Source organism: Corylus avellana, chromosome ca2, assembly GCF_901000735.1.
Source record: "Corylus avellana chromosome ca2, CavTom2PMs-1.0".
In the NCBI taxonomy this organism is placed as follows: Eukaryota; Viridiplantae; Streptophyta; class Magnoliopsida; order Fagales; family Betulaceae; genus Corylus; species Corylus avellana.
The window spans coordinates 3,307,015-3,321,997 of NC_081542.1; the positions used below are offsets into that span (position 1 = coordinate 3,307,015).

General features: G+C 34.9%; 2 protein-coding genes and 1 pseudogene across 3 annotated transcripts; all 3 read left to right on the plus strand.

The window, feature by feature from the left end:
* Nucleotides 1-3,459: 3,459 nt before the first annotated feature.
* Nucleotides 3,460-8,764, plus strand: LOC132170615 (auxin-responsive protein IAA9-like). Of its 2 annotated transcripts, none has more exons than XM_059581651.1 (6): nucleotides 3,460-3,716; nucleotides 4,758-5,471; nucleotides 5,547-5,773; nucleotides 5,936-6,077; nucleotides 8,038-8,099; nucleotides 8,306-8,764. In XM_059581651.1, exons 2-6 carry the CDS (start codon nucleotides 4,801-4,803, stop codon nucleotides 8,341-8,343), a joined length of 1,140 nt encoding a protein of 379 aa, XP_059437634.1. In that variant the 5' UTR covers nucleotides 3,460-3,716; nucleotides 4,758-4,800; the 3' UTR covers nucleotides 8,344-8,764. The 2 variants fall into 2 exon arrangements, with proteins under 2 accessions (XP_059437634.1, XP_059437633.1); XM_059581650.1 differs by having other exon boundaries at nucleotides 4,782-5,471.
* A 1,538-nt stretch (nucleotides 8,765-10,302) lies between these two features.
* LOC132168486 (non-functional pseudokinase ZRK2-like) lies at nucleotides 10,303-11,085 on the plus strand (annotated as a pseudogene).
* A 1,263-nt stretch (nucleotides 11,086-12,348) lies between these two features.
* LOC132172730 (serine/threonine-protein kinase ZRK1-like) lies at nucleotides 12,349-13,533 on the plus strand. The gene has a single exon (XM_059584286.1). The coding sequence runs from the start codon at nucleotides 12,349-12,351 to the stop codon at nucleotides 13,393-13,395; it is 1,047 nt and encodes a 348-aa protein (XP_059440269.1). The 3' UTR covers nucleotides 13,396-13,533.
* The last annotated feature ends 1,450 nt before the right edge of the window (nucleotides 13,534-14,983 follow it).

Sequence of the window (14,983 nt, forward strand, 5' to 3'; positions counted from 1 at the left end):
TTTTAACAAATAATAATATTTTTTTTTTCTTGAAAATGGGGTGGCCGAAACCCCAGTGGGGTGTCTCGGCCACCCCAAAAGGCCGAGAAAGGCCAATGAAAAAAAAAATAAAAAATAGGCTTGGTGCTTGGGGGTGGTTCAGCCACCCTAGATCGGCCAATATAGGGTGGCTCAACAGCCTTGGGAGTGGTTTCGACCGCCCCCACTTTGCAACTTGGGGGTGGCTGAACTACCCCAAAGTGGCATGGGGTGGCCAGCTACCCTTGAAGGCAAAATCAGCCACCCCTTTTCTCTCTCTCTCTCTCTCTCTCTCTATATATATATATATAAATTTAATTTTTTAATGTTTTTAATCATTTTATTTTTTAAAAAAATTATTTTTTATTTTTAATTAAGTCTATGGACATAAGTTTTTAGGAGTGCTGACGTGGATTTCAGTTAAATTTTGGACGGAAGTTAGGTATGTACCATCTCCATCTTTATGAATAACCGTGGTACCACTTATGATAAAAACTAAAACATAGGAGGAAAAAACATAAGTTGTTAAACTATAGGAGTCAAAGGTATTTAACCATTTATTTAAATAGAGACATTTTTATATATGTATTAAATAACAATTAAATAAAACCACATTAATTGAGACTAGTCATTTTTTGTAACTAGTAGAACTTGAAGTAGAATGGACTTTGGTACCTTCTCCTTTTTGTGCGGACATGTTAAAAAATAAAGACTTTGGTAACAGTTGAAACAAGACGGAAGTTTGATAGACTTTAGACTTTTGTGTAGTCTTCTTATCATTTAATAATTATGTTCTAATAAGTTTAATGGGCTGAAGATCATACTTGGTGACTAGTTCAAATTCATATTCCCCATTCCTCTTTCTTGTGGAAACATGAAAAAAAGAAAAAAAAAAAAAAAAAGAAAATTGGTGAGACTGATAGAAAAAAAAAACGGATGAAGCTTCCATTTTAGTCATTAGCCGTGAGATTGAGCCCAAAACCTCAAATCCATCAAATCACACGTACTCACGAGCAATTTTATCACGCAATCGATGGTCGACCAAACGCATTTCGAATCTTTAATTTAATCAGGAAGGGGAAAAAACAAAAAAAAAAAAAGTTTGGCATTATTAAAAAGTGACGTGGGGTGATGTGAGGGTGATGATGGGCGGAAACGGGGGCATGCAAGTTAGATGAAACCAAGCGTGCAAAAGCAGTTGCAGTCGATGATGGCAGGGCGACCAAGAAATACCAAATCTAAATATTTTAGTAATATAAGACTTTCAACCAAAACCCAATTAAAAGTAGACAGAGAAAGAGGGTAATGATGGAAAAGACCAAAGTTGATGAAGGGAGAGGTTAGATGTCCCCTTCACCACCCGGCAAACCGACTTCAAATGCCGCTTTCTTGTCCCCCAATCACACCTATTTCCCCTGTTTTCCTCTGTCCCCTCCCCTCTCTTTATCCTAACTCTCCCCCATTAAATGCTCTCTTTCTCCTTCCTTCCCGTTTTCCCTCTTCACCCTTCCTGTTTCACGTTATGTCAATCTTATCCTTTTTTTTTTATGCGATAAAATAGAAAACTTGCTTTGGTCAAACATGTTGACGGACATTTTGGTCATTCACGCAATGAAATTAAATTATGAGTCAAGAGTTATAAATTAGTGGTTGAATTTGAAATAATTGATGTCTGCAACAACCTGCTAGTTTTGATGTCTTGGGATCTTCGATTTATACTTTGCCATTATAAATGAAACTCTGTTTAAGGAAAGTCATATTGCTGTGTTTGGCAAATTGTCAGATTGGACCGGATTTAAAATTAAAAAATTATTCTTAAAATTAATTTTAATATTTTTATCTTTTATATTATATTAATTATTTTTTATTATTATACAAATAAAAAAATTATTATAAAATAAAATTTTTAACTTTTTAAAATAAAACATTCATACTTTTTTTTTCTTTCATATTAATTAAAATTACTATTATACTGTTCCACTCTATTTTTTCCATTCCATTCCCAAACGCAGCCACATTCATAGGGCTGGATCTAGATCCCTTCCAATTGAAGAAAAATTGAAGATCTTCCAATTATTAATCGTGACCCTTAATTTTAAATTTAATGATTGATAAAATAATTTAAACCTCGATAAAAACAAATAACAACATTTAATACCTCGGTTATAGAAAAACAACTGACATTTTATCAACATTTGAATTTAAAATGAAAGGTCACGATTAACAATTGAAGAATTTCAAATTTCTCCCCAATTGAAAGAGATCTCAATTCCACAGGGCCACACCACTTCTGTTTTTTTTTTTTTTTGGAGAGATATCAAGGAGACAACATGATATTTTGTACCAGGTCCACGAGCCATCCCCTGGTAAATGAATTAAACCTATATAATTGAGAAAACAATAAAACAAAAATCAAAATTTTTTTTTTCAAAATTATTAACAAAAAATTCGAAACATGATTTTGGTTTTTCAAAACACAAAATGTAGAGGGTGTTTCGAGCATCCATGACCATGAGTCATTCCCACATGTTTGATAGTTTTAAGAATTACATAATTAAATTTCAGTTGCATTTTAAATAGAGCATAATGATTTTTTTTCTTAAATAATAAAGAAAAAAGGACGAGTAAATAAATTCATATATATAAATATACTCCAAATTACCTTTTTTTATTTTTTATTTGAATTCAACTGGGCTTTTTGGCGAGGTCAAGCGAAGTAACTTTCCCATTTGTGTAATAGCCACCACCTCTCGCAGAAATGCAATCAAAAGAGGAGTAAAAAAAAAAGCCATAGACTCTAGTCGTTTTTAGCGCAAACAAGGGAGAGGGCAAAAGCGACTTTTGACCTGCAAACCAGCGGATTTTAGCCCCAACTTGGAAGCCGGAATCAGCCACCGTCTTTTCGTGTACTTTCTTCCCCTTAAAAAGATAGAGAAATTTTCTATATTAAAAAAAATATATAAATTTCTTACAAATTAAAATATTTCTTTAACACTTAAAAAAAAAAAAAATTCTTTAAGTACGTGTATTTTGTTTTTTTTTTTTATTGATTCTAAGATATAAATTTCTTATAAATTGGATTATAAAAATTATGTTAGAAGTATATATATTTTTTTATTAATATTATTAAAAATAAGTAATACTATACATCATATTTTTAGAAACTGTGTTGAAGAATTTTTTTATAACCAAATTTATAAAATATTTATGTCCTTAATAATATTAAAAAAAAATACATGCTATTAAAAAATAAGTAGTTCACACAAGAGAGACAGATGAAATTTTATCATTAAAAAAAAAAAAAACAAAAAAAAAGACAAATGAAAAGCAGATCATCATGATTTTAATCTGAACCGTCGGATCATAATTATTCCTTCGTATATCGCCGCAGTACAAAACAAAGCCGTTCCTAAAATTAAAAAAATAACGCCAACTTTTTGCTCTATTTGCCGGTTTGCCCTTCCGCAATTTTTAATTTCTCAGCTTCGGGTTTCTCGGCGAGCACAGCCTAAAGCTTTCTTCTTCCGTTGCTTTCTGCTTAATGGAACGGCCTTGAGCTCCCTCTCTCTCTCTCTCTCTCTCTCTCTCCACTCCGCTCCGCTCTCTGCTTTTCCACTTCTACGTTTTGTGCATTTTCTTAAAGATTTCAGAAGCGTTGGCCGCCTTCTCTTCCTTGTCTGATCCACAAAAAAGCTCAGGTACTTGTTTTGAATCTTCACTTTCGGTTTTATTTATTTATTTTTTAGTTGATTCTATGCTTGATGTTGAGCTTCATCTCTCTTCAAACCAGAGTTTGAGTTGAATCTATAAGTTGCTGTTGGTTGATTCCGTTTTTATTTTATTTTTTAGAAATATCCTGTGGTTGGTTTTTTTTTTTTTTTTTTGGGCTTTTTCATAGGATTTCTTTGTTATTGTACATTTTTTCGGTCAACTTTTTTCTTTTTTTGGGTGTCGTTAAGTGTTTTACTTTTCCTGGAGTCTGTTTGTCCGCTGGGAAAAGTGAGGAAATGAGAAAGAAAAAAGAGTTAACTACATTCTGTTTAGAACTTTCTGAGTTTTCAGGAAAGCTCAGCTCCTGCAGATAAGTAAGCAGTTAAATTTTGTGTTTTAGAACGTTGATTGAGCTTACTATCCTCTGATCTCATCATTTGTGTGTGATGTTTATGTTTTGGAGTCTCTTTGTTGTCTTTGTTCTGAACTTTCGTATTGTTAAAGAATCTGATAATTTTTAATGGCATATTATTTTGCCATTACTGGTTGTAGGAGGGCCGGCAAAGGGTTTTGGACTTGTTTGTTACTATGTCCAGTTTTTTTTCCCCTCTTAAATTTATAACCTTTTCCTTTCAACAATTTCAAGTTTTTTGTTTTACGTCTCTTACTTATAGAATTAGCTTAAACTGAAGTATTTTTCCTCTCTCTGGAAGCAAATTTCAACGGATTTTGGGTCTTAGAATCTGTAAAATTATATTCTGATAAGCCAGCCAGTCGTACTCTAGTTATTGTGACTAATTTCTTCCAGAACATAAGAAACAGGAAAGGTATGTGATCTGGGTCCTTGTGGTTCTGGTTGTCTGATTATTGACTAATTTAATTTGCACGGTATCATTAGCTAGAGGCAGGGGATGTGCTTGAAAGAGTTCTTTTTGGTCATGTGGAAATTTTGAGTTCTCTAATTAATTTTCCCCTTCTAAATTACTACTGGGTTTTCATATTTTGGCAATTAAACATGTTGGTTGAAGGTGGGTTTTTCTCTTCCAAAACAGTTGATTATATTGGAGTCTGATGTCTCCTCCGCTGCTAAGTGCTGAGGAGGGAGAGCAGAGCAATGTCTCTCTAGTGCCTTCGTCACCAAATATGGACTGTATCTCCCAAAGTGGCTCAGGATTAAAAGAACGTAATTACATGGGTTTGTCAGATTGTTCTTCGGTAGATAGTTCTCCTGTCTCGAGCTTGTCAGAAGGGAAAAAGAACAATCTGAACTTGAAGGCTACAGAGTTGCGGCTTGGCCTTCCTGGATCCCAATCACCCGATCGAATACCTGAGCTCTGCTTGCTGAACACCGGGAAACTTGATGAGAAGCCGCTGTTTCCCTTACTTCCTTCAAAGGAAGGAATCTGCTCGTCATCACAGAAGAATGTTGTTTCCGGTAACAAGAGAGGTTTCTCTGACACTGTGGATGGGTTCTCAGAGGTAAAAAGTTCTGTGTATACTGCGGGGAATTGGATGTATCATGCAGTTTCTGATTCTGAATCTCCACAATCTGTGGGGCAAGGAAAGTTTCCTGGCAGTTCGGGGATGAATGTAGTGCTATCATCCAGGCCTTCTGGGGCACAGTCACCCATAATGAAAGAGTTGCCCACAAAGGTGATGCAGGAATGTCCTCGTGCCACCAATGGAACTAGCCACAGCAATAATACTGATACTAACGGCAACAGCAGTGCTCCAGCTCCGAAGTAAGTGAAGAATAATATACGAATAATGGATGTTTTGCTTTGTTCGTAATTTATATCTAATCCCCCCCATGACAGGGCGCAGGTTGTTGGTTGGCCTCCAATAAGATCATTTAGGAAGAATTCATTGGCTACCACTTCGAAAAACAATGATGAAGTGGATGGAAAACCAGGTCCTGGTGCACTTTTTGTGAAGGTCAGCATGGATGGTGCTCCCTATCTCAGGAAGGTCGATCTGAGAACCTACTCTAAATATCAAGAGCTGTCAACTGCTCTTGAGAAGATGTTCAGCTGTTTCACCATAGGTGAGAGAATGTTTTAGCTTTTATCTTAATGGCAATATGCTTTTGAACTAATTTATAGTATTTAGATTTTTAAATTTCTGGAATTATCATCCTTATTGGTCGAACAAGGACAACACTTCATTTTTGCCTGGATTTGGTTACTATTCTTTATTATGACATCAGGTCAATGTGGATCCCAAGGAACACCAGGGAGGGAAATGCTGAGTGAGAGCAAGTTAAGAGATCTTTTGCATGGATCAGAATATGTACTTACATACGAGGATAAAGATGGTGACTGGATGCTTGTAGGGGATGTTCCGTGGGAGTAAGTTTTGATCTGTCATTTCTCTTTTTCATCAACCTTCGTATTCCTCCTATTGTTTCCCTTGAAATAAATTAGTAAATAACAATGAAATTATAAGGGATGTATAGAAGAAAAATTAACTTTGAGGGTTCAGCTGAAGCATTTTGAACTTGATGTGCCTAATCGTTTGAAATTACAAAATTTGTCTTCTATTAGTGAATAATGTTGCTTCCCGTGTATGTGGGTTGCGCCCCTCTGCGCTTTTTATATCATTATTACTTATCAAAAAAAAAAAAAAATTAGTGAATAATGTTAAGGATTAGTGGAAGTGGAAAAGTCAATGGCCTATCATCGTATTGATAGATTTAGATTAACTCATCCTGCTTTGACTCTTTTAGTTATAGAGTACATAGCGAATGTGAATTTTTATCTATGAGACTTGTTGAGCAAAACAACACATTGTGACAAAGTGGTGAGTTGATGCAAGGGAAGAGACAAATTTTACTTTAATTTAGTCTTATTTAATTTTAGATATCAATTCTGTTTGTCCATGCAGTTTTATTTAGACCCAATTAGTTAATTGGGTTATTAGTATTTAGTTTTATGTTTTTATTTAATTTTCAAGAGTCAAGGTTGTTTTTGTTATTCAATAAATGGGCTTCTGCCCAAAGTCAATTAGATTAGGGTTTAGTCGATATTCTATTCAAGTGTGTTTTGTACTCTATTGGAGGAGACTTTGATGAGATAAAAAATATGTGGAATTGTATATCTCGATGTTTCTCTCTTTCTCTCCCCTTAGCTTCTTTCTTTCTCACCTTTTTTTTTTAGCTTATTTATCCTCTCTTTTCCGTATTTTCACCGTGTGATTTTGGTGATTATTGTTAGTTCTACATCAAGAATGAGTTACTTGCAAATAATTTTGATGTCTATATTAAAGGGCAAATTCCTAAGATTTGAGTTCAAATCTGATACTTGATGATTGTCACCATTGACTGTAGCATTCCCTCATAGAGTTTAAATTATAGACATACTAGAAGAGTGACTGATCTGTCAACTCACATGTTGTCCTATATCAGGAAAAGTTCCCTATGTTTTATTAGATCTCATAAACACATGATATAGGATGCATAAGAGATTTGGATTCTATGTTCAGAAGTCACTGACCCAGAGCTTGGTGTTTTAAGTTTCATCCTAGATAGTGGTCATATGTTATTTCAGTGTGCAGTTAACATGGAGCTAAACATCATGCACAATCCTTCAAAGACTGGTGTACTATACATATACAGCCTTCTTGGATTGGCTTACGAAATAATAAAGACAATCAATTTTGATGATTGTAAATCCTGGTCACAATATTAACCCAACCTCTTCACCCCCTCCCTTTTCCTCCAGTCAGTAAAAGAGAAAATAAGATAAATGTAGATTCTTAGACCCAAATGAATACTGTTATTCAAATCTCCACTTTTACATGTCAGTCCATATGTATTCTAAAACTTACTTGCATGCGCTTTTCTGCTTTATTGAGCAACTATATACATGACCTATTGAAACCTTATAGATTGAAAATCTTAAGTCACATAATTGCATGTGTTGGGTGAATTAGAATCCACAAATATTTAAGGTAGATAATCTTATGAATTTTAAATACATGGTGTGTCTTTGATAACTATAATGTTAACATGAGCTTCTTGTTCTACTTGTATCTTTCTCAGTGGCTTTGAGGTTACCTAGACTTTGAAGTGGAGAACTCGGTGCTTTGTAATTTTACCATTGTACAAGACTTCTAGGCTGAGCTAGTGTTTCCCCTTTTGAACTATTGCGCAAAAATTAGGCCTAAATTAGAATTTTGTGTTACTTTTGAAAATGATTACATATTAATCTTTGCCTTGAATAAACTGTTTTTATTGTTGATGAACTTTATGTTCTTCTGTGGTACTGTAGATTGTGTTCCTACATCTCACTACTACTTGGTTTGTTACAGGATGTTTATTGATTCATGCAAGAGGCTGAAGATCATGAAGGGATCTGATGCCATTGGCTTAGGTGCGTATATTTTTATGAATGCCCAAGTGTATGCATATTTCAGTTATCACCCTCAATATTATCATGTGAATTGTTGTTTTGGATGATGTTAAGTCAACTGAAATATTTACCTTTTTTTTAGTCCTTATCAGTTATTACATTTTTAAATTGCAATTGATGACTATATCTTAGTTCTCTGAACTTTGTACTTTTCGTTTGTTCCATAGCTCCCAGGGCCATGGAGAAATCCAGGAATAGAAACTAGCTAGTCTCTGAAACTCTTGATTGCTTTGTGGCGGGCAAGTTCAATGCTTGGAATTCAAGCGGGTGAGGAAAGAGGTGGAAGCTTTTAATTGTGAATGAAGAAAATGACAGGATGATTCTTTGCTGGATGATAGGTCATGTTCGGATGAACATCCTGTCTTACTTATCTATGTTTTGATTGAATCAAAAAAGTTGCTTATGTCTGAGTTGAAGTCAGGTTATTTAAAACCTCGTCAAGCTATTAAAAAAATTAGTACTGTGGAGTTCATAGTCCTTATAAAATCTTAGTTCAAGGTGTTTTGTATTTGATGAATCTTTGTTTGATTGAAGATCACTTGGATACTGTTCTTCTGTTGCTTTGTTGACTGCCAGTGTCCTTAGTTATGTAATGATGGATTAAATGTGACTTCTTGCATCCTTCCTCTCGCTCTCTTGAAAATGGTTTTCTTTTATGAACTCAAAACTCTCAGAATTCTAAACTTTCGCTACTTTTCCCATTCTCATAGCTCAAGGAAACCTCAGTCTATGGTGGAAAGTCTTGTGGGTCCTGTCGCAAGATTTACTGAGCTCAAGTTCTTGGCAAATTTTGTTCTTTAACCAATAAATAAATTCACAATTTCATGTTATTTATTAAAAAAAAAAAAAAAAACTCAATTTCATGCGATCTATTTGAGCAATAACTTTTAGATTTTTTTTTTAATAGTAAATTTTGGATATATTGTTATAACCATATTCAATGTTGGTAAAAGTAAATTTCCGGGAAATTGTCTCAAATCTGCCTGAGCTTTAACAATGTGGAAGAAAAGGTCGAGTTTTAAAATTTGATAATTAAAGATTTGAGCTTTAACCATATGATAGCCAGCAAGTTTTTGACACTTGAAGCGGAAGTTGCCATATTCTTAATCTGAGTAAGACCAATGATTAAAGTTACATCTTGATGTGATGTATACATGTAAATTAAAAATAAAAAAATATATAAAGATGAGAGGAGTGGAGGGCTGGCTCCATCCTATGCCCTTGTGGCAGGTTTTGGTACCCTTGCTCCACCTCCCTGCACCATGGCAGAGGGTGGTGGCGAAGGTGGAGTCACTCCTCCACTCTTTTTATATTAGATTTTTTTTTTCCTTTTTTATATATGTTATTTATGACATATGTAACATGATGACATGGTTTTTTTTAATATAAGTGGCACAATTTTATTGATCTTACATGAAAAATAGTGTTAGTTGAGAAAGGTAGGCAGGAAAAAGCAAATTGCAAAGAAAATTATGGTTAGTTCAAGCGTTCGCTGCTTGTTTGTTGCTAACTTGCTATGAACAACTTGCCTGAGATGATAGGGTCACAAATGAAGTGATAGTCAACTTTTATGTGCTTAAAGCGGGTTTGAAACAAAGGATATGCTGTCAAGTTGAAGCACTAAGCATTATCATAGTTTACAGTAAATTGATAGCGAAATAACACACTAGATTGCATATAGAGTGGAGGTGAGGGTTGGGGGTGGAGCCAGCCCCTCTACCCTTTTTAGTAGTTATTTATTTATTTATTTTTTATGGCATATACGTGGCATGATGACATGGTTTTTTTTATAATACAAGTGACAATTTTATTGGTTTTATGTGAAAAGGGTGGCAGCTGGCACTTCAATACTTGATAGAAAAATTGACAAAATGACCTATATATTTGTTACATTATCAAAACTTAGATCCTTATTTGTCAAAATTATAAGTTCATGGTCCTTATCTATCACAAGGTCAAAAATCAAGATGGGCATTGGCCAATTTCCCTAAATTTTACAAACCTAGGTTTTGTTTGGATGTCCTACTTTGGTGGACGAGAGAGGGAGGGAGGGAGCACTTGTTTGTGAGTGAGACTGACTTTCCACGTTTTAACGAGTTAACACGTTGATGAGGGAAGGCTCCACTTACTTTCTACGAAATGAAGCTTTACTTTTATGGACGCAATGGGAAATAGGATTAAAGTATTCCTAACGGATATGGCTATTTTTGCAAAGATGAGTGCTCACAAAAATATTTTAAAACTGGTAGGATGTTGTCTCGAGATTTCAATTCCAACTTTAGGGTTTGAATATGCTCAAAATGGAGTCCTTGCCAATCGAATTTATACCCCTCGACGACAAGGCACGTCCACAGTGTGGCAGAGTAGGTTAAAGATTGTAAGACAGATTGCTCATGCAATTTCATATCTCCACACTGCATTCTCCAGACCCATCATCCATAGAGATATAAAACCACAAAATATCTTCTTAGACCAGCATGATGTTCCCAAACTTACAGGTTTTTCACTTTCCATTTCAATTCCTGAGGGTGAAACTGACGTGGAAGATGAGGTGTGTGGGACTGTGGGTTTCTTATGCCCTAGCTATTAGACTAAGAAAAGAGTAATTGAGAAAAAACGATGTCTTTAGCTTCGGTATGGTTCTGTTTCAGCTTTTAACTGGACAAGATAATTTCAATCTATGGACATTAGCTTCCAAAAACAATGGCATGTTGGGGAATTGTTTTTCTCATGAACATAAAGAGTTGATGAATTATTTGAGAAACTGTGCTTTAAATGAGATTGGGGATCTTGCAATCCTAGCAGAGGAGGAGGAGCTGGTGTGGAGCAACAATTGCAAGCTGTGCGGCAGTTTAGTCTCACATGCATAGAGGTCGATCCAGAGATAAGGCCAACAATGATGGATGTTACAAAAGAACTTAGACGGATTGAGAGGTTCATCGCATAATTGTTTTCTCACTTGGCCCATCTAACTCTTCCCATCATGAGTCAATTTATATTATGTTTTTGTTTTATGCTTAATTTTGAACCTCGTTTCGTTTGAAATCTAAGTTTGTATGTAAGGTTGTTAATTTGTTGATTCTGTTCTTGTAATTTTCAATTGTCTCTATCTTTTCAAAAGAAGAAAAACAAAAGTTAATTATGCAGTTGAATTTGATATCATTTTAGTTTTTAGAACTTGTATTGAGCTTATATATTATCTTGTGATCTCATATGTGTTGTTTATGTTTCCAAGCCTATTTGTTGTCTTTGCTATAAACTTAATTTCATTTTGGATAGAATATGATAATATTTAATGGCAACGGAGTAATTATTTGAAAGAAAGAAAACAAGAAGAAGAAACGAAGAGTAGCTAGCGGGGGCCTCGCAAATGGCAAGGTACCCATGGCTAGCTAGATTGCAGAAATGACTGTTAATTTGGAAGTATCTTTTTAAATTCTACATGGAAGTTAAAAGTAAGAGAAATGCTAAAGGCCCAACTTTTTTGCCCAACAAAAGTCCAACTTTTACCTTTTATTTTTTTTCTAAAAAAACCAAAATGAAAAATGGAAAAAATGTCTGAAGCAACCCTATCTATTTTTGGCCTTTCTTTTATTTAGTATTTTTTTAAAAATGAAAAATAGTATTTTTCTTCATAATAATGACATTTTCTTAAAAAAAATTGACATTATTATGAAAAAAATACCATTTTTCATTTTTTAAAAAATACCAAATAAAAGAAAGACAAAAAATAGATAGGGTTGCTTTAAACATTTTTTTCTTTTTTTATTTTATTTTATTTTTTAAAAATAAATAAGGTAAAAGTTGAACTTTTGTTGGGCAAAAAATTTGGGTCTCTATCATTCCTCTAAAAGTAAATGCCATGCTAGCATGTTGCTACATGACAATTTTTGAAATTAACTTTGATCCCAACAATTCAGTCAAATTACCTTAATTTAAAGTGATATTACTGGGACCCAACATGGTGGGTGGTGCTTCACTCATGGAGATTTTGATAAAGCCTGCATAATTGAAGACGAATAGATTGGAGAGAGAGAGAGAGAGAGAGAGAGACTTTACGCGTAGAACATTAATGGCGGGGACCCGTCTCCGCTTACTTTCCACGAAATCTCCCTCTACTCTTGTCGACGTTAAATAAGGGGAAAGGGGATTAAAGCTAGGCCACAATATTCAAGCCCTACAGAGCGGAGAGACAGAGAGAAGGGGAAGGATGCTACCGAAGAAGCTGGTTGCTGCTCTTGTAGAAAAGAGAGTGGAAAAGAGAGAGAGAAAGAGAGCATTTCTTGAGAATGGAGGGCTTGTATTGGAGAGGCTGGTTGCCTCTTGTAATGGAAGGCCTATTCCCATCCGCACCTTCTCCTATAAAGAACTTCTCTTGGCAACCAACAACTTTGATCCTCGCCTTATTCTACGTGACGAAGGGCATCATCAAATTTACAAGGGTTCTTTTGAAGGCCGAGTACTTTCCATTAAGAAGTATGATCATGTGTACATGGACGAGGTACTAACGGATTTAGGTATTTCTGCAAAGACAAGCGCTCACAAACATATTCTGCAACTCGCAGGATGCTGTCTCGAGACTTCAATTCCGGCTTTAGTGTTTGAATATGCTCAAAATGGAGTCCTTGCCGATCAAATATTCTGCAACTCGCAGCATGCTGTCTCGAGACTTCAATCCCGACAAAAAGGTATGCCCTTAGTGTGGCAGAGCAGGTTAAAGATTGTAAGGCAGATTGCTCATGCAATTTCATATGTCCACACTGCATTCTCAAGGTCCATCATCCATAGAGATATAAAGTTGAGTAATATCTTCTTAGACGAGCATGATGTTCCCAAACTTGCAAATTTTGAACTTTCCATTTCAATTCCCGAGGGTGAAACTTACGTGGACGTTGCTATTCAGGGGACTTATGGTTATGCATGCCCTAGCTATGTCGCTACAGGAAGGATAACGGAGAAAGCTGATGTTTATAGCTTCGGTGTGGTTATGCTAGAGATTTTAACTGGACGACCTGTATTTGATAAAAATCGCGCAACTAGAGATCATAATTTACTAGAGCTAGTAAGAAACTGTGCTATAAATGAGATTGTAGATCCTGCAATCCTAGCAGAGGATGGAGGAGTTGGTTTGGAGGAATCGCAATTGCAAGCTGTCCTGCGGCTTGCTCTCATATGCATAGAGAACGATCCAGAGATAAGGCCGACGATGGTGAATGTTACAAAAGAACTTAGGCGGATTGAGAGGTCCATCGGATGATTATTTTCTCAATTGGCCCATCTAATTTCTTCTTCCCATCAAGGGTCAATTTATAAGATATTTTGTAGTTGATTTTATTCTCGATTTTGAGCCTCGTTTCCCTTGAAATCTGAGTATGTCTTCCATTGATATCTTCAATCAGTTCAATCAGCCTGAGTTTTACTTGAATCAATTAGTGGCTGTTAGTCTATTATGTTTTGTAATTTTCGATTGTTTCTTTCTTTGTAAAATAAGAAAACAAAATTTAATTACGCAGTTAAATTTGATATCATTTTAGTTTTTAGAACTTGTATTGAGCTTATTATCTTGTGATCCCATTATTTATATGCGATGTTTATGTTTTGAAGCCTATTCATTGCCTTTCTTATAAACTTTACTAGTGGGATGGCACGTGATTGGTTCTCGGTGTTAAAATATGTGTAACGCCCCGATATTTGAACTAGCAAATATCGAAGTCGTGACGCTGCAACTTTAGAAAATACATTCTTACAGCGGAGTATGTATATTTTTTTCTTTTTCTATGACCTAGGAAAAACTTACACAACACAGTTGAGCTGACTGAAATACTTCGAGGTGATATATTATTAAATAAAATAGAAACATGGTTTTCATTACAACATATGTATACACTAGGTGTACCAAATATATGCCACAGACGGCACCTAAATTAACATAGTAATATCTATTAAGCTTACACACATCACCATACATAATAAAAGCGATTAACATAAATGAGACTTGCTCCATAGAGTAAACATAAATCCTGCAGCAGATGGTCTATCAACCATCAAAACCAGTAAAAGGACCATCGTCCTCACTTTCTATCCCTGCAGCAAGATCTATGTAAAGATGACGTTATCATATTTACATAGGCAAACAAGTGAGTAATCTATTTTCCTAGATATAAAGACTAAAAAGACTAGTTTGAACAAATAAGATTAAAGACTAAAATATATAATAATGAATGAGTTGTGAATGCAGTGTAATGACAGATTAGTTTGTGTTTTATGATAATCTTTCTTCAGACCTCTTCTCATGAGCTCTCAGCCTGCTTACGTCCGTTATGTCCCTCACACTTTAGAGGTTTACCAGTTTGGTGCTGGCAACTACACCGCCCCAACTTAGTTATATATTAGGTCTTTTGGACGGTTATATACCCCCATCCACTGAGATACCGACAGTTCCTCGCGGCAATCCACCCAGTTTGTTTTTAAAGTGGCTATCTTATCAGCCCATTTTATTAGACACATTATGTAGCAGTTGTATTGCAAAATTATATCAATAAGACAAAATAAGAATTCCTATAACAATAAAACAAAGCTAGTACTCAGTAAGTATATCCATACTTACTCTCCTTAGTGTAGTATTTTGCTCCACTTCTGCACATAATACATACATACAAACAATACTTAGTTCATCCTCCAATAATAAAATTGTTTAAAGACCCTCATCTTTTTATATTTATTTATTATCCGTCACTTCATCTTTATTTACTCTTTTTATTATATTAATCTAAGATAGTCATTTATAACTAGTTAAATGACTGAATGTAAATGTTAAATGCATATTTCGGGGATGAGATCAAATG

What these genes read in the sequence shown, in the direction of transcription:
- LOC132170615 (XM_059581651.1), top strand. Translation starts at nt 4,801, where the DNA reads ATGTCTCCTCCGCTGCTAAGTGCTGAGGAGGGAGAGCAGAGCAATGTC. An exon ending in AGCAGTGCTCCAGCTCCGAA is followed by an intron (nt 5,472 to 5,546) that starts GTAAGTGAAGAA and finishes CCCCCATGACAG; the next exon opens with GGCGCAGGTTGTTGGTTGGC. An exon ending in GTAGGGGATGTTCCGTGGGA is followed by an intron (nt 6,078 to 8,037) that starts GTAAGTTTTGAT and finishes GGTTTGTTACAG; the next exon opens with GATGTTTATTGATTCATGCA.
- LOC132172730 (XM_059584286.1), top strand. Translation starts at nt 12,349, where the DNA reads ATGCTACCGAAGAAGCTGGTTGCTGCTCTTGTAGAAAAGAGAGTGGAA.